Source organism: Danio aesculapii, chromosome 11 (assembly GCF_903798145.1).
Source record: "Danio aesculapii chromosome 11, fDanAes4.1, whole genome shotgun sequence".
Classification (NCBI taxonomy): domain Eukaryota; kingdom Metazoa; phylum Chordata; class Actinopteri; order Cypriniformes; family Danionidae; genus Danio; species Danio aesculapii.
Genome location: NC_079445.1, coordinates 2,341,450 through 2,360,103, shown reverse-complemented (window position 1 = coordinate 2,360,103; position 18,654 = coordinate 2,341,450). Strand labels below are relative to the sequence as shown.

At 37.6% G+C, this 18,654-nt stretch overlaps 1 protein-coding gene across 3 annotated transcripts in view; it reads right to left on the bottom strand.

Annotated features, from left to right (window-relative positions):
- Positions 1–1,901: 1,901 nt before the first annotated feature.
- lima1b (LIM domain and actin binding 1b) overlaps positions 1,902–18,654 on the bottom strand; it is a 51,942-nt gene continuing 35,189 nt past the window's right edge. For 2 of the 3 annotated variants that reach the window (XM_056467932.1, XM_056467934.1), the window contains 7 exons: positions 10,022–10,079; positions 9,822–9,913; positions 9,026–9,109; positions 8,037–8,076; positions 7,730–7,806; positions 5,069–5,202; positions 1,902–3,820 (listed from right to left, as the gene is read on the bottom strand). In XM_056467932.1, coding sequence (XP_056323907.1) covers positions 2,362–3,820; positions 5,069–5,202; positions 7,730–7,806; positions 8,037–8,076; positions 9,026–9,109; positions 9,822–9,913; positions 10,022–10,079 — 1,944 coding nt within the window. In that variant the 3' untranslated portion in view covers positions 1,902–2,361. The remainder of the gene's footprint in view (positions 3,821–5,068; positions 5,203–7,729; positions 7,807–8,036; positions 8,077–9,025; positions 9,110–9,821; positions 9,914–10,021; positions 10,080–18,654) is intronic. The other variant, XM_056467933.1, reaches the window with a different exon arrangement.

Here is an 18,654-nt window from a genome sequence, read left to right as displayed (position 1 = left end):
ATTTCCTGCAGTAACAAAAGCTCCCTGTTATCTGACAGCGGGAAGCGTTGAGGGACTGACAGCTAATATGAACCAATACAGCAGCAGGGTAGAGCGATTCAGCAAGTTTATAGAGAAAATCAAATCAGATTGCACTACAACCATTATATTCAGACACACAAATGCTCCCAAATATATTATTAGGGCGCTTAGATTACATTTCGGGCGCTCATGCGACCAAAATGGTTGCAGTTTCGAGCCCTGTAGTATAAGGACATGTATTCAGACCACAACGGAACGTTTGAAGAAAATTGAATGCCTTATTATTTAGAATTAGCTATTATTGATGTAAATGCAGCCGTTCAAGGCGCATAATTGATTTATTACGGTATTGACGGTATTAGAAAATCCATGTCGTAGCGCAATGTCACACCGGTGATGATTATGACACTGGTGTACCGCCCACCCCTAGTATACGCGCTGAATTTCACAGCGGCAACACAGACGCAGTCATCGCATCAACCATCGAATTATTTGCCACAATCTGAATAAGACAATAATATGATTAAGGTGTTTACATGAGTTGCTTTTTGAATGTTTCTTTCAGGATCCCGTTTATAGTACATACTACGATTAACGTCATTGCATCCCCGCGCTATCCACTTTTTCTCAAGAGTTTCATGTAATTTCGGGTGTTTCATTCTTAATTTGTGGACTTTAACTGCAGTCTGGGCACTTTCACTTTCATTCAGGAACATTTCATGCATGCCCCCCTATGACAAACAAGATACTGGATGCGAGGAACTGCTGGAAGAGTGTAGTTTTAATGGAATTTTTGATACCACACGCCGTATTGGATAAAAAACCTCTGCATTTTGGTGTTTACATGTTTACATTCGGAGAGCAGCGATTGCAGCTTATCTTTCAGTCCATAATATTGTAGTGATATTAACGTACTTCAAGCTTAGTAACTAAATAATTTTGACTAAGGTGTGTCTTTAAAAACTGAAAGAGTACTGCTGACGATACTAACTAACTTTGCCATCTGAATAAACATGAACAAAGAACACCGATTCTGAACTGGAACCGCGTCTTTATCGCGTGTTAGCAGACCACTGTAACCCACACATGTGAGTCTACACAAGATCGGTGCTCTCATCACGGGGAAATGGAAACAAAACCTTCGTTGCGGCACATTTCTAAAGGCAACACTGATGACTCATGTCTCCGAACAATTCGTCATCTTCTACTTCTTTTAATTCTTCGAAGCTAACATGTATATATATATTTTTTATAACTATTTTTTGTTTTTTTTTTCACCTTTATTTAATAGGACAGTAGAGAGACTGCAGGCTGAGTGCCTTAGTGTCCCACCAGTGACGATATACAGCCACATCGCACTGCTACCAGTGTGACATTTTCTTTCAGAAATGATAAATATTTAAAATAGGCACTATCTTTATAAATAAACTGCATAGCTGCAATATAAACAACTAAATTCACGACTAAAAAAGCCTCAAAAGTACATTATGTTGTCCAACAGCAGCAATATTTGTCAAAATGTAGAGTGTCCTCTGCTTGTTGCTGTATGCGGACATAGTAATACACAAGGTTGAAGGGTAAGAAGCTGGACAAGTTCTGTTACTGGCAGAATATCGCACGGCTATTAGCCAATCAGATTCAAGAAGCAGACAAAACTGTTGTATAAATAAATATATATATATATTATAGGAAATACTTTAATTTTCTCAAAATCTGGGAAATATTTGAAAAATAATACAAATTTCAGAAGAGGCTGATCATTTTGTCATGTTTATATATTTATGTACTACATATGCATTCACTTGCACTGTTTATAGTTACTCATGCAACACTTATTGACTTTCACTGTCACATTCACAAACAAAACTCAAATTAGACACTTTATTTTCAATCAAATAATGTTTATTGCGTCCTTCTGATAACCACTGAAATATCTGATCACGGTAGAAAAGGTTTTAAAATACGGTCTAGAAGAAAAACCAAACATGTATTTGGCTGTTTAATCCTTAAGGATTAACTGTCATAAAATAATGAATAATGAATGCAGAATTGTTAATTGAGATCATTAAAATGAATCGTTAGATTAGGAAACAGTAATATCGATTTTTAAAAACAATTTTTGTAAACAAGTCATATTTTATACAGCAATCAAAAGAAAACAAAGAGAGCAACGACAAAGTACAGTAATACTAATAAAATCAATAATTCCAAGCTCTTATAGAAGTCCAAATATATATTTATATGAAGCATTATAATATAATAAAGCAGATGTTTTTTATATTTGTTGGTTGCAATGATATTCAGAGTAAATAAAAACTGAACTGACATAATGAGAAACTGTCAAACTATTGCCACTTCTTCATCATCATCATCTTCCTCTTCATAGTAGCGATTCCTCTTGATCATCTCCTCCACGGTCAGCGACTTCTCGGCCTCCTCACTGTCCCAAAACCCCACGTCCTGGGACGTCCTGAGGGCTTTTTCTTCCACAGATGCAGAAAAACTGGAGCTCAGGTTTCTTTCCAGTCTTTCCTCATCTTCAGCAGCTCTGTGTTGTTGTTTTGCCTTAATTTCCTGTTTTGTTAGTTGTAGCTCCGCCTCCTTCCTGTTTAATTGTATCTGAGACTCCATATTTGGTGTTTGTAGCTCCGCCTCCTTCCTGTTTAATTGCATCCGAGACTCCTTATTTGGTGTTTGTAGCTCCGCCTCCTTCCTGTTTAATTGTATCCGAGACTCCTTATTTAGTGTTTGTAGCTCCGCCTCCTTCTTGTTCACTAGCTCCTCCTCCTTTCTGTTTAGTGGTATTTGAGACTGCTTATTTGCTGGTGGTAGCTCCGCCTCCTTTTTGGTCACTTGTGTCTGAGACTCCTTATTTGCTAGTTGTAGCTCCGCCTCATTTCTGTTTAATTGTGTTTGAGACTCCTTATTCTGTGTTTGTGGCTCCGCCTCCTTTTTGGTCACTAGCTCCTCCTCCTTTCGGTTCAATTGTATCGGAGACTGCTTATTTGTTGGTTGTGGCTCCACCTCCTTTTTGGTTACATGTATCCCGGCCTCATTTTCTCTCTGCTGCGGCTCCGCCTCTATTTTCGTTTGTTTGAGAATTGAAGTTTGCATTTTTTCCTTCTTCTCGATCTTGGATTGGCTGTTGTCATCCTTTGTCTTTGCGTCAGGAACTTTCTCCTCAGTTTTAGCCATTGTCCGAGAGCGCAGGTCCTCCAGCGAGCCTCGTCGGACCCCCTTTGGAACAGATTTTGCATCTTGATTTGAAGGGTTGGAGCTCAAGCTTGGCGCCAGAGAAAATGGCCGACTGCGCTCTCTGAGAGATGTGCTTCTCCGTAGGGTTTTCAGCTCCGCTCTTTCCGTGCTCTGCTGAGAAGATGGAGATTCATCCTCCGGGGGCCACTTTGCTCTGAAAAACCTGGATGGACCCTTGCTGACTTCAGCTGGACTGGAGACTTTGGCTCCTCCTTCACTGTCTGCAGGAGGAGGCCAAGCCACTCTCAGTTTTCTGGTTTCCACAGACGAGCTTTGAGGTCTTTCTGTCTGACTTCTGGACTCTATAATGGGGGTCTGCTCCGTGAATTTGGCCCCTCTGTGTGACTCCTCCACTTTTTCTACAGGCTTCACTGACACAGAGTTGGAGTTTTCCTCCGGTTCCTCCTGGCTTATTCGTGAAGTCCACATTTCCTTGTGCTGCCGGTGGCCAAAGCCTTCGTCGTAGTTGCCTTTAGACTTGAAGAGCTGGTTGAAGTGAGGCTTACAGTAGATGCTGCCATGCAGGGAAGCAAACGCCACCAAACTGAAATGAAAGTAAGCACGTCATTTATATGTATCATTGAGGACTTGATTGTTACAGCGGCGGTCTGGAATACTTGATTTTGATTGCCCAGTCGTGACATTCCAAGGCATGTTACGTTAGAGATAAAGCAGATACAGGTGACTGTTCTCGCAGGATAAAGGCTTGATCACACTGAACGTGCTTTTTCCTAACGCACCCGTTTTACTAACGTCCATGAGCACTTTGTGTGCTGCTTATGTGCCCGATGCACTTCACGTTTTACCGCCTGCTGTGCCTCACATTTTTGGCGTTGCGCTCTGTGCGCCCGCAGCTAAAAAAAGTCAACTCTGAGTGGAAAAAGCATGCTATGTTAGTCGTGTCTCTTTCATTCTCCAATCAAATGAAAGAAGAGGCGGGGTTTACGTTGAGGAGACAGCAGTGCTTGTGTTTTCAAGACGACTATGGAGACTTTTAAAGATAAAGGAGAGACTAGCAGTCGCTGTTTTGAGTTTTCCGGAGCTGAATGGCATCACAAATCTTGAATATCACAATATTATTAGTAAATTTTACAGATATAACAATATCAACAGCAATGCATAATACGCAAGTGATTCAGTCGTTGACCAGCGACACAAAAAGTGCACCCACTTCTTTTTTTCTTCTCAACAATAAAAGCTAGTGCGATGCACCTCGTGCGTATTCCAGATAGCCGTGTAATAATCCTAAATAACAACCGCTAAATAACACAAGCTTATCTAGGTACTTCAAATCATTTTGACAGTGAATACGTTCACATCCATATACTTACATCCACATAAATCTGCTTGTCTGTCACGCCGCTGTTTTTTGACTGTTTGGAGGCATCTTGTGAATGAATAATAGTGTATACTCCATCAGCTGTTTTAGTGTCTGTCAGCTTTGTGTTTTTGACTATTTGGTGCCATCTTGTGTCTGAATAATGCGCAGGTTAGTGTATACTCCATCAGCTGTTTCTGTTTCTGTCATCATTGCCTTCAATTATAGATTTACTAAACTATCACGGCTCAGAACAATGTTTTGTGTCTAGTTTTAATGTTTTTTTTGCAGAGAGCTGTGTAATATGCGGGATAAAGTACATCCAAAATGAAAGCCCTTCAGTCTTATACAAGACTTATACAAGGTTTATACCGATAAACCTGTCAGGCTTTATTCTGCAATAACAACCTACTGCATATACTACATCTCTTGTTTAACAATGACAATGAATGAATGCATGAATAAAGGAATAACCTGAGTTTGGTACTACAGACGGCACAGCGGAAGCACTGTTTGTGGTAAATCTGCTGATTGGCGACTAGTCTCTCCAGCTGGTAAACAGTCTGCTGGCAGGACACACATCTGTCTGGGACGGCCACTTGAAACGGCTGTAAAGAAAAACTCAAGAGTTAGAAACAGCTCTTCCTCAATGCAATTCACTATTATCAACAACATCTAATTACAAATCCATAGTGACAGTTAAAGGACTACTCCAAAAATGCTTAGAAAAAAGGGGGGGTTATACTACAGGGATGCTGAATGCTTGATTCTGATTGGCTAATGAGCATTTTAAGGCATGCAGCTATTTTTAGGAAAAACGCAGAGATAATGTAGTTCCAGCAGGTTTTGAGCACATTACAGCTCCATATCAGTACGCTGAATGATTTTAATGATTTCACAGCTACAACAGTTAAAAATCACAGCAAAAACACCACAGAAGGCTTTGGGTGAGAAACTCTGAGGACACAAACTTAACAAATGTCTGCAATATAACATCTACATTATAATACATATAAAACAGTGGCTTTTGGCTCTATTTTAATGATCTAGGCGCAAAGTCTAAAGCACAAAAGCATTAAGGGTGAGTCCGAAACCACTTTTGCTCTTTTAAGGACGGAGGAATACAGTTTGGTCTAACAGGGTTGAGCTTATTCTCTTAATGAGTTCTGGGTGTGTTTTGAGAATAAACCAATCAGAGTCTCATCTCCCATTCCCTTTAAGATTCACTTGCATCAAACCATGGTGCATTTGCTATTTACATGCCGGACTTTGTAAGTGTAAAAACTGAACGCTTCACTAGCGAGAAAACAGTTCAACAGAGCATCTGCAGCGCGAGGATAAAAAACAAGCCTCCACCAATCAGCCTTCTCACTTTCTCCTTACTTTACTTTAACGCTTTACTTTACTCCTTTACTTTGGTGGAGTGAGGAAATGGTGGAAACTCACACCACTGAACACATCCATTAGACTTTATATTTAATTTAGTTTGTTAAGCGTAAAGATTTGTTTCAAAACTAGTTCCTGCAAACTAATAAATGAACAATAATAATGAAGTGTGGTCAAAAAACTGAGTTATATGTAATTTAATGTGTATTTATATAGTTAATTTATTGTGTATGCCCATACACCCAAAGCGCTTCACAATCATGAGGGGGGTCTCTTCACACCACCACCAGTGTGCAGCATCCAATTGGATGATGCGACGGCAGCCACAGGACAATGGCGCCAGTGTGCTCACCATACACCAGCTATAGGTGGAGTGGAGAGACAGTGATAGAGCCAAGTCAGTGGATGGGGATGATTGGGAGGCCATGATCAAAAGGGCCGATAGAGGGACACCGGGGTTACACCCCTACTCTTTACAAGAAGTGTCATGGGATTTTTAAGAACCACAGAGAGTCAGGACCTCGGTTTAGCGTCTCATCAGAAAGACGGCGCCCACTGACAAGTGTAGTGTCCCCTTCACTTTTACTGGGGCCAAACACACAAGTGGATCCAAACACACGTCATATTCTTATACCCCATATGGTGATGCAGATGTCTCCAAAACCCCACAGGTGGACAAATCTAAACTTGTTTTATTAAAACAAATATAAATATGCATATAATAAATAAAATTAATAATAATAACATTATACAGATGCAGATCGTCATGAATAAACTGAAAAAGCCCCCCGAGATGAAGAAGAAATGGAGGCAGTGGTGTTTATATTTATGTAGAAAATACTCATATTTGTAACATTTTAATCCTTTGTTTTTTTCATATGTAAACGTATTTGTGTATTGCATAACTAACACACTCTGTGCTGTCGTGCTGTCACACTCAATGGCGCGGCCTATTTCAGTTCCTCAAAATAGCAACGCACCAACAATACGCCTTTACACACCTCCTTTATAGACCAGCACACCCATGAGTCCATAAAGTGCTGCAAATGAATTTGCTATTGAAACAACATGGCGCAAAATGTGAAAATTAGTGTTGCGCTGGTCTGAAAATAGCAACAAATCAAGCCATACACGTCTTGCGCCTTATTGGGCTGGGTTTATGATAGGGCCCTTTAAGTTTGGTAACCATTTTGCAATATTATTTTTGCCTTTGAATTTGATCACATTATTAATATTATTTGCTAAATATAAACTAGTTTTCTGCAGTTATTGTCAAAGTCACAATATGATAAAAAAAATCCAAAAAACCCTAGAAAAAGTGTTATTTTGCTGACTTGTATACATAATTCATGCCAAAAGCTTTGAAGAATGTTTAAATCCAGATAAATTAACCTTTTTCACAAGACAGTGAAGCATTTCCATGATTATCAGAACCTTAAATCATCAAATGTTTTAAATATTTAGATTTTTTTTTAGAAGGACGTACATTTTTAAAGCTATACGTTTAATATTACATCATCTTTCTATCAAATTACAAAAAATCAGCATGATTTCTGTAGTTCTGCAGGATTATGAACACTACAACTCCCACAATTCCACACTCAGTCCCAAAGTCATCAAACTATGCCTTTGTTTGTTGCAAATGCACTCCCTCTAGTGGGCAAAACGCCATTCTGCGCTTTTTAATCTACATTTGAACAGATCACATATTAGATTAATAGTGTTACAAGCAGAATCAAGACCACAGACCTTGGTGACCTTATGAAACTCTTTGTTCTCTGATAAAAGAGTTTCAGTGCCGGGACTCGTTGAGTTTACATGCTCTCCTAAAGAAAACACAAACACACACATGACTGTATTCTGTACCAGTGTATGTACTGAATATTAAATGTCTCTATGATAGTTTCAACAGTACTCTCTATTCACAATTTACATCACTTAATTCATGCAGTGCTTAATTACATTAATTATAGCTTCATATGTTTTAACCTCACATTAATGACTATTTATAAAATCAGCTTAAGGTTTCAGATTCATATAGATTGAATGAACTCACCGTTGATCTTTGTGATGTTTGTTCTAGGGACTTTGCTCTGCTTTTAATCAGAAAAATGGAGAAGAAACAAGCAATAAGAAATGTGGTAGTAGACTTGTTCAGTCGTATGACAAACATTTTAATCTTGGCACAAGTATATTCATGAAAGCTTATAGTAATTGTTAATGTTTCTGAAGCTCTCCTCTGCTCAGCAAAGATGTTTAATAATACAGTATTATGATCATTAATACACTACAATTGATAATATTGTGAAATTACATTAATCAAGTCACATTATTATTCAGAAATTCTTTTAAAGGTGATGCTTTAGTGTTTAAATATGATCAGTTGTTACTCGGGATCAATTACTAATATTGTTGACATCATATTTTTGTTTGAAATGTTCAAGTTTTTGTTTTTATTCTTTAATAAGCAGATAAAAATAGCAGTATTTATATGAATTAAAATCAATTGTGCATTATAAATGTCTTTAATGTCATTTTTGATCAATTTATGTCTCCTTGTTACTCGGCATAACTGTTTTCAGCATTGATAATAATCAGAAATGTTTCTCGAGCATCAAATCATCATATCAGAGCGATTTCTAAAAAAAAAGATGTCACTTAATGAGTGCTGAAAAATCACAGGAATTAATTAAACTTTATAAAATATTACAGTAGAAAAAGTATTATATCTGATCTTATGCAAATGAATGAGCATATGTTTTAATGTTCCATAGACATTAGTGCGTACATTAGTGTACAAGTGTGTGAGTATATATATATATGGTTTACATCCTTGTAATTCAAAGCTCTTAAAAACAGACCTAGGTCTTTTTGCATTTAATTTTACTGCAATTTTCCTGTAAGGTTTACCTTATGGAAAGACCATATAATAAGTGTTTTTTACAGTATAAAATGTATTTCACCTATAGAGTAAGGTCCTCATAAAGCACCAAAACAAGTATGTGTATGCATCTTCAGTTTTATTATAGAGAACACATATCCTACCACTGTCTGTCCATGACCAGCAGGTGGCGTCATCTCCTTGCTGTCAGCACAGAAAACACTGTCCTCTGCTTCTGACTGGCTGGCCTGAATCAGAGAGAACGAGAGATCAAAAACAATACACTTATGATTATCATTATTAATATTGAGGATTAAGCTGAGTGAACACCACTTAAAACATGCACATTTATGCTATTGATAGATCAGAATACACTTTCTCTTACGTCTTATTGTCCCACATAAAAAAATACTATAGTAAATTATAGCAAATACTATAGTGATTTTGAACCATACTACAGTAAACTTTACAATACGGTTGTTTTAGGTAATGTTAGTTAAAGGTGCTGTATGTAAGTTTTTGACTCTTCTAAAGCATAAAAATACCATAATATGTTTGCAGATATTTCAGAAACATGCTCAGTGAACTCTTGTTTATCTGAAAAACAAGCTGAAGTCAGATATGTGCTTTCCCTGCCGAAAAGCTGTCTTTGTTTTGGTCATTTTAACCAGCAATGCCAGTTTAGCCAATTATATTTCAGCACCCCGGGTTGCCTTGCTGAAAATCAGCGTATTTCATTCATACATTCAGGAAGGCTCTGAAAGCATGCGTCCGTAACCAAAATGCGACCTCCGGTGGACAGTAGCAGACTCCGAAATGATTCAGTTCCACATGAGGCTATTAATTAGCAAACAATATAAATATTACGAGCGTAAACATTAGGTGAGCAGGTTATATTGTAATCTAAAGCTAGTCTGTAGCTTTTTTTTTTGCATCTGTGCACACAATAAACATACTCACAGAGCGGGAAACTGAAGCCTGCTTGCAGACTGCTAGCTGATATCTGGTCAATCTGTCTTTAATGGAGCCGGTGCGTCTCAAAGGGGATGTGCCTGTCACAAAGGATAATATTTTCACTTTCTCAAACAGAAAATATTGCGTTGATAAAAGTGCGATGTAATGACTTTTGTTTTAATTGTGTGTGATTTGTGTGTATTTACCTTTGCTGGCTTTTTGTGTGTCTGCATCCTCTGAGCTGCCGTTCGCTTCTGTTTGCACCTAAAGAACCAGGAAAAAAACAGCTATGTTAACAAGTGACAGACTGAAAACATAGAAGTATTAAACACGCCATGTTTTTTCCCCGTGATTAATATTTCTAAAGGAGCTGTTGACATGGAATTGAACAATACAAGCATAAAAATAAACCAAAACAAATCTGAAAGATGAGTTCTGTGTAGTAACAGTGAAATGACACAAGGAGAAAGTGCTGAACTACTGAAATGTATTTAATACTTTATATAAAAGGCTTTATTGGTGCTGAAAGCTTAAAGACGCCTCTCATATGGAGAATGAAGCACATGCATTGCTCAGGTGTGAGTTTCTCACAGACTTCTACAACAGAGTGTCAAAATCTTGATAATTCTGTGTGTCTCGTCTATCAAATCTGAGCTTTAATTTGTATTCTCTATTGGATTCGAGTCAGGGGATTGGCTGGGCCATTCTACAGCTTGATTTTCTTTCTCTGAAAGCATCTGAGAGTCTCCTTGGCTGTGTTTTGGATCATTGTCTTGCTGAAATGTCCACCCTGGTCTTATCTTCATCCTCCTGCTAAGGTAGATGTTGGACTGAAGCAGCTGATATTCATTTACACTGAGAAGGAGCAGAGTTTTGCTGAAGAACGACTGAGAGATTTCAGCTGCCGTCTGGGCTTTCACTGCCCAAATACACCTCCCTTTCTCTTCAAGTTAACAACACCTTTAGAAATATGTTTTCTAAGAAAAATGGTAATTAATTCATTTATTCCACAGTGATTCCACCCAAATAGCACATGTACGTCTGCAAGATGTATTTTAAAGGTCGCTTGGTCTAAAAAACATCTGCTGTGTTCAAAGGTCTGATATACATCTAAAAAAGGTCTGCTTTAGTACATTCCAAATTTTAGATTTTCTAAACTTCAAAACACCTCAAAGACATTTTTTAAACATCTATTTAACATCCAAAAACTTATATCAAATAGACATTTTGGAGCAAACATTCTGATAAATGTTTATTTTTATTCTGAAAAATCTCCACGACAGTTTATCCTTATTTAGATTAGTCCTTTGAAGATAGTTTTATACTACAATTATCTTTTACCTAGACAGAATAACTTAAATTAAAAAGTATACTCCATGTTTCCCTGTCATAATTGCAATAGGGTGGCTTTACCAAAACTAACTCAAGAGGAAACGTTCTTTCATTCATTTTCCTGCGGCTTAGTTCCTTATATATCAGGGGTCGCCACAGTGGAATGAACGGCCAACTTATCCAGCATTTGTTTTATGCAGCGGATACCCTTCCAGCTGCAACCCAGTACTGGAAAACACCCATACACACTCATTCACACACACAAACACACACACACTCATACACTATGGCCAATTTAGTTCATCCAATTCTACAGCGCATGTGTTTGGACTATGGGGGAAACCGGAACACCTGGAGGAAACCCACGCCAACATGGGGAGAACATGCAAACTCCACACAGAAATGCCAACTGACCCAGCTGGGACTCGAACCAGCGACTATCTTGCTCTGAGGTGACAGTGCCAACCACTGAGCCACCCTCAAGAGGAACAAAACTTTAAAAACCAAACTTAGCTTCTCTGAGCTCATGCACCCTGACCATCATAAAACACTTTCACCAAAAAGCCCAAAATGTGGATTTTAGCAGTGTCTGCATCTACAACATGAACAGAGTTTTTGAATAAACCAGGTTACATCAGCGAGAGAGAAAGCCGATCAGTGTGCAGTGTGAGAAAGCTTTTATAGTCCTCCAGAGACCTGCTGGGCTTTAAGGAGGCCATACCAGTCACATGAAATCATCCACACTGCATACAGCACTCACACTCGGCCAGCGGATGGAGAACGGGGAAAAACTGTGCTCTCAAGGTGAGCAAGACAATACAGCTGCATGATATTGGGGAAAAACAGACATTGCAATGTTTAGTTTTTCCGCAATACACAGTTGAAATGGGAATTTTAATTCTTAATAAATATTTCCCAAATGATGTTGAACAGATTCAGGAATTTTTCACAGTATTTCCTATAATATTTTTTCTTCTGGATAAAGTCTTAAAGGTTTTATTTCAGCAAGAATAAAAGCAGTTTTTAATTTTTTTAAAACCATTTTAAGGTCAAAATTATTAGCCCCCTTAAGCATTATTTGTTTTGGATTGTCTACAGCTGCAACCCAGTACTGGGAAACACCCATACACATTCACACACACACAATTTACGGCCAATTTAGCTCATCAATTCACCTATAGCGCATGTGTTTGGACTGTGGGGGAAACCGGAGCACCTGAAGCAAACCCACGCCAACACGGGGAGAACATGCAAACTCCACACAAAAACACCAACTGACTCGAATAAGCGACCTTCTTGCTGTGAGGCGTCAATGCAAACCACTAAGCCACTGTGTCGCCCCTAATTACATCATTAAAATTGTATTTAAATTACATTTTTAATTACTGTCTCTGAAAAGTAACTCAGTTACTCAGTAAGTTATAAAATGACTTGACTCGACATAACTTAACGCATAATGCGCTACAGATAAATCTGAAAGCCGCATAAATAATAGAAATTAAACTCGACGGCGACTTAAATTGCTGCCAAACAGGACATTTTAGCCTCATTATAAAATGTAACACTTTAAGATTAATAAACATATGTATCAAATCACAAAACATTTCAAAGCAATGACACACTATTTTTTATGCATACCATATATTGGCATAAATTCATAAATAAGTTCATTGTTTCAGCGGCATGGTGGCTCAGTGGTTAGCACTGTTGTCTAGGGCTGGGCTGATAAACAATATATCGAATTGCGATAAAATGTATGTTAATAGCAATAACAATGGGAATCTAAAAGTGTTAATATTAGAGATGTACCTCATTTTTGGCCACCGAAAATGTATTGGGGTACTCTTTTAAATCTGGAAGCATTAACAACTTATATCGAAATATATATGGTTATCGTTCAATATGGAAAATAATTATCATGATTGCATTTTTGCAGTTCTCCCGTGTTGGCGTGGGTTTCCTCCGGGTGCTCCGGTTTCTCCCACAATCCAAACACATGCGCTGTAGATGAATTGGATGAACTTAATTGGCCGTAGTGTATGAGTGTGTGTTAATATGAGTGTGTATGGGTGTTTCCCAGTACTGGGTTGCAGCTGGAAGTGCATCCACTGCGTAAAACATATGCTGGAATAGTTGGCGGTTCATTCTGCTGTGGCGACCTCTGAAGTAGAGACTAAGCAGAAGGAAAATGAATGAATGAATTCAATGTTTCTCAAGCATGTTGAATCGACTTGATCAATGAATTACTCTGCTTCTCTTAAGTGATTGATCCAGAACTGTTGAATTTATATACAGTATTTAAACAAGTACATTATAAGTAGCTGTAATTAAATTACCTGAAAATGAAAAGTAATCCCTTACTTTACTTTTTCTGGCAAAAAGTAATCTAATTACATTACTAATTACACCCAATGCTGGTTACTGGGCTTGCACAGGTAAGCATTTTTAATACTAGCTTCATGTTAACACATTAACATGAAGCCTCGTGTTTTAACTTTCTTACTAACTAAAGATTATAGATATTAACTGCCAAAGTCACATATGTTGTTCATAATAATGTAGGTTGTTCTGTAAAGAGCACAAACCCTCCTTTCTGTGTCTCAGGACAGGGACGTGTCTCTTTCTTTTGTCTGTTTTGGGAGGCAGGAATCATCTGAAACAAACGGCTCACTGTGACCGAACAATAGACCGGCTTGTGTCTGAATCTCAGCCTTTGCTTTAGGGGTTTTACAGATCGTGACTCACAGCCTAAAGGCACAGACTCCACCTAGAGCTAAAGAACAGACTTCAGCACATTAATAAACACCAAAAACAGCTCGATCCGAATCTTCCAAGAACATTTTCAACAACAAATCCAACACAGAGATATCTTTGATTAGTAGTAAGATTATTTTGCATATTTACATGTAAGGGATAATGTACATCTAGCCAGTTGTTATCAAAGATTATTACAAGGCTGTCTGGAATACTTGATTCTGATTGGTGGTCAGTCGTGACATTATATGGTATGTTATTCCCAGATTACATTCGCTGAATAACACAGACTCATCCGTGAACTTCGAATCACCTGGACCGTCAGTGAATACGTTCAAATACATATACTCACAGCCACATTCATATGTATCAGCTTGTCTGTCACTGTTTTTGATGCCTTATTGTGAATGAGTATGTACAGTTGGTTAGTATATGCTCCATTTAGTCCATTTTCGTTTCTGTCAGCTTTGTGTTTTTGACTGTTTGGCGCCATCTTGTGTCTGAATAATGCACAGGTTAGTGTATACTCCATCAGCTGTTTTAGTGTCTGTCAGCTTTCTGTTTTTGACTGTTTGGCGCCATCTTGTGTCTGAATAATGCGCAGGTTAGTGTATACTCCATCAGTTGTTTTAGTTTCTGTCAGCTTTGTGTTTTTGACTGTTTGGCGCCATCTTGTGTCTGAATAATGCACAGGTTAGTGTATACTCCATCAGCTGTTTTAGTGTCTGTCAGCTTTCTGTTTTTGACTGTTTGGCGCCATCTTGTGTCTGAATAATGCGCAGGTTAGTGTATACTCCATCAGCTGTTTTAGTGTCTGCCAGCTTTGTGTTTTTGACTGTTTGGCGCCATCTTGTGTCTGAATAATGCGCAGGCTAGTGTATACTCCATCAGCTGTTTTAGTGTCTGCCAGCTTTGTGTTTTTGACTGTTTGGCGCCATCTTGTGTCTGAATAATGCACAGGTTAGTGTATACTCCATCAGCTGTTTTCATTTCTGTCAGCTTTGTGTTTTTGACTGTTTTAGCTCCATCTTGTGACTGAATAATGCGCAGGTTAGTGTATACTCCATCAGCTATTTTAGTTTCTGTCAGCTTTATGTTTTTGACTGTTTGGCGCCATCTTGTGTCTGAATAATGCGCAGGTTAGTGTATACTCCATCAGCTGTTTTAGTTTCTGTCAGCTTTGTGTTTTTGACTGTTTGGCGCCATCTTGTGTCTGAATAATGAGCAGGTTAGTGTATACTCCATCAGCTGTTTTAGTTTCTGTCAGCTTTGCGTTTAATTAAAGAATTAATAAACTTTTATAGCTCAGAACAATGTTTTGTGTCTAATTTTTATGTTTTGTGGCAAAAAACATAAAAACATAATCGTAAAGTCCTTCAGTCTTATACAAGAGTGCTCACAATAGTTTGCATCAGGCTGCATTGGGATTTATTCTGTGATAACAACCACCTGGATGTACTTTATACCCTACTTAAAGCCAAACAACTTTACTGTTGTTAAAAAGTTGGGGTTTTTAATTTTTGTAATTTTTTTAAATGACATCTGAGGTTTGTTAGCCAATCATAAACTGAAATATAAACCAATAAATATATATAAACTTCATAAACCGAATACACTGTTCAGTTTGATTTAATGACCAAAAATACATAACTAAATCCCATACAGTAAATATGTTTATTAATTCATATAGGCCAGCATTAATCAGTTCTAAACCAAAATCAAAAATGTAAGGGTGCATTTTTAAAAATTGCAAAAGCTGCGATTATTTCAATTCACAAATCAAATATGATAACAAGGATTTCGTTTCTGATAGTTCTGACAGTTTGTAAGCACATTACCCTGAACAATGTGAAAAATGTAACACAATCTATATGTGAAGGTTTTCTTGTTGACCTTTTGGCTTTAGAATTATTTGTGATCTTTGCACTTTAAATGGCTAAATCATTTACTGTTGTTGTTTCAGCCTTAATGTAGGTATCGACAGTGTTTTACTGACCTAAAATTGTTTACAGTGTGTTTGGAATCTTAAACGTTTAAAATGTTATTTAGAATTTATTTTATTTAAGATTCTGTAGTTATTTTGTCAATTTGTCATGACAACATCAAAAAATGGCAACAACGTTTAAGAGGTTTTAAATATACAGCAGCATGGTGTAGCGTACTTTGTTATTATACCTAGTCATTTTGGCCCTGTTAAAACCACCTTAAACCTGTGGCTCTTTTATGAAATGGTATTAAATCTCATTTTAAATCGCATTGGACTGTGTGGAAACCGGAGCACCAAGAGGAAACCCACGCCAAAACGGGGAGAACATGCAAACTCCACATAGATACGCCAACTGACCCAGCCTGGACTCAAAGCAGCAACCTTCTTGCAGAGGTGACAGTGCTAACCACCGTGCCGGTAAAAAAAAAAAGTGAAATATTCACATTTTCAAATAATGTCTTATTCTTACCCACAAGACATTTCTAAGCATTGCTGTGCATCTTGTGTTCTAGGAACGTTCCTTGTCTTTGTGATTGTCTGCTGCCAGCCCTGACCTTTAGCTTGTTTGTTAGATTAGCCTTTTTGTTTGCCAGTGTTTGACCTTGTGTTTGACGAGTTTAGACTACGCTACTTTAAAGAAAAACTGCATTTGGATTTCATTTCCATTTTCCCACCCCAGACGTTACGCTTGGAGTCAACTGCTGGTCAAAATTTTAGTGCATGAATTCAGTTTGCTTAACATGACTGCTGAAGTACTGATTATAACATTGCAGTAGGTTAAAATAAACCTTGATTATGTCAATATTATGACTCTAATCACAATTCTCTATGACTTTCTATGATTTTATTTTGCTGCTGTTTAGTTTAGTAATGTTTACTTCATTCTCAGAATATATCCATATTAATCTCCATATGCTACTTTCAACTTTGTTCCTTTATTTATTTATTTATTTGGCAAAGCATTACAACTTTGGGTGACACAGTGGCTCAGTGGATAGAACGTTCTCCTCACAGCAAGAAGGTCGCTGGTTTGAGTCCCGGTTGGGTCAGATGGCATTTCTGTGTGGAGTTTGCATGTTCTCCCCATGTTGGCGTGGGATTCCTCAGAGTGCTCCGGTTTCCCCCACAGTCCAAACACATGCGCTATAGGGGAATTGAATGAACTAAATTGGCTGTAGTGTATGAGTGTGTGTGTGAATGAATGTATGGATGTTTCCCAGTACTGGGTTGCAGCTGGAAGGGCATACGTTGTGTAAAACATATGCTGGGTATGTTGGCGTTTCATTCCACTGTGGCGACCCCTGATTAATAAAGGGATTTAGCCGAAGGTAAATAAATGAATGAATGAATAATCATTACAACTTTATACTCCTTATCTTAAATTGTATGTATTTGTTTTAGAATTCACTGCAATGGATAATCAATGCTTTGCTTGAAAATGTGTACAACTTTTATGGTTTTGCTTTTCATAATAATGTTTTGCTTGTCCATCGGGTTTATCAGGGACTCTCCAGTAAGATCCACCACACGATCAGATAACATGAATGCATGGCATTTCCGTCTTATGATGTTGTCTAAGATAAAGTCTAGGAATGCTGGAGGAATGTTCAACATTGTGCAGTTCTAGAAAAATTCTTAGGTATCTGCTTCTCAAATATCTTCCTAAGAAATATATTTATTATTTTCAGCGTGCTGCTTTAAATTCTTTTTATATAATTTATATTTTTAAGAAGTTAAATATCAGAACACATCATGTGGATATTTTCTAAGTCCAAAATAAACATTGCAAAGCCTATGCATATGCTTATTTTTTAACTTACCTTTCTGATGCTACTTTTTCTAAAACTTTCACACATTTTCCTGCTCGATTTTTAAGTTTTCATAGCAAAACTGTCAAAAATAATTCTTACATCTTAGTACATCTGGCTCTATATCTGTTTAGTAATCATTCAACCAATTATTTGTTCAAACTACTTATTTAAAATGAGCTGAATCAGCACAATCCCAAGTTTTGTATGGGACAACCTAACTGTTTTATGTTCAATCCACTTAAAATTGTGAAAACAATTCAATTAACTTAATCGTTTTGCGTTGGGAAAACATAAAGGCATTGTGTTGAACTCAGATCATTACAGTGATCTTTTACTATAAACAAGATAACAACAGGAGTCAGAATGAAGAAGCTTTCTTTATCGCTACTATAAACATTAGTGTCTGTACCGTTTCATCAGCCAACAAGGAAGGAAAAAAGCCTCATGCATAGAAATGAAAACATTGTTGGTTTGTCAGTAGTAGTTGACAATATAACCACAGGAGGATTCAGTTGATGATAGAGTTTATCACATGCTTTCTAATGAACAGAAAGGTAGATGTTTTTCCCCGTTACATTGCACCTGTACTGCTGGTTTAGGTTATGTTTAACACTATTTAATAATGTCAGCTATCCGTGGAATTCAACTTCTGACACTGAGATGTGGTTTGGACATTTAAATGAAGAGATGGAGTTACAAACAGGCACTCAATGAAACATATACAGAAAACCCTACACTTGGAGGAGTTTATTACATCCTACTGTAGATGCCAGTGTAAGCAAAAACAATGATGCTTTTGCCTGTCTCTTTAAATGCAAATGAGCTGTTGCTCCTTTCCAAAAGAGGGCGGAGCCTTTACGGCATGTGTCTTAGATATTCTGCTAATTAAATCTGTTTTTATTATTGATTATCATTTGGCATCATATTGTGTCTGAATAATGCGCAGGTTAGTGTA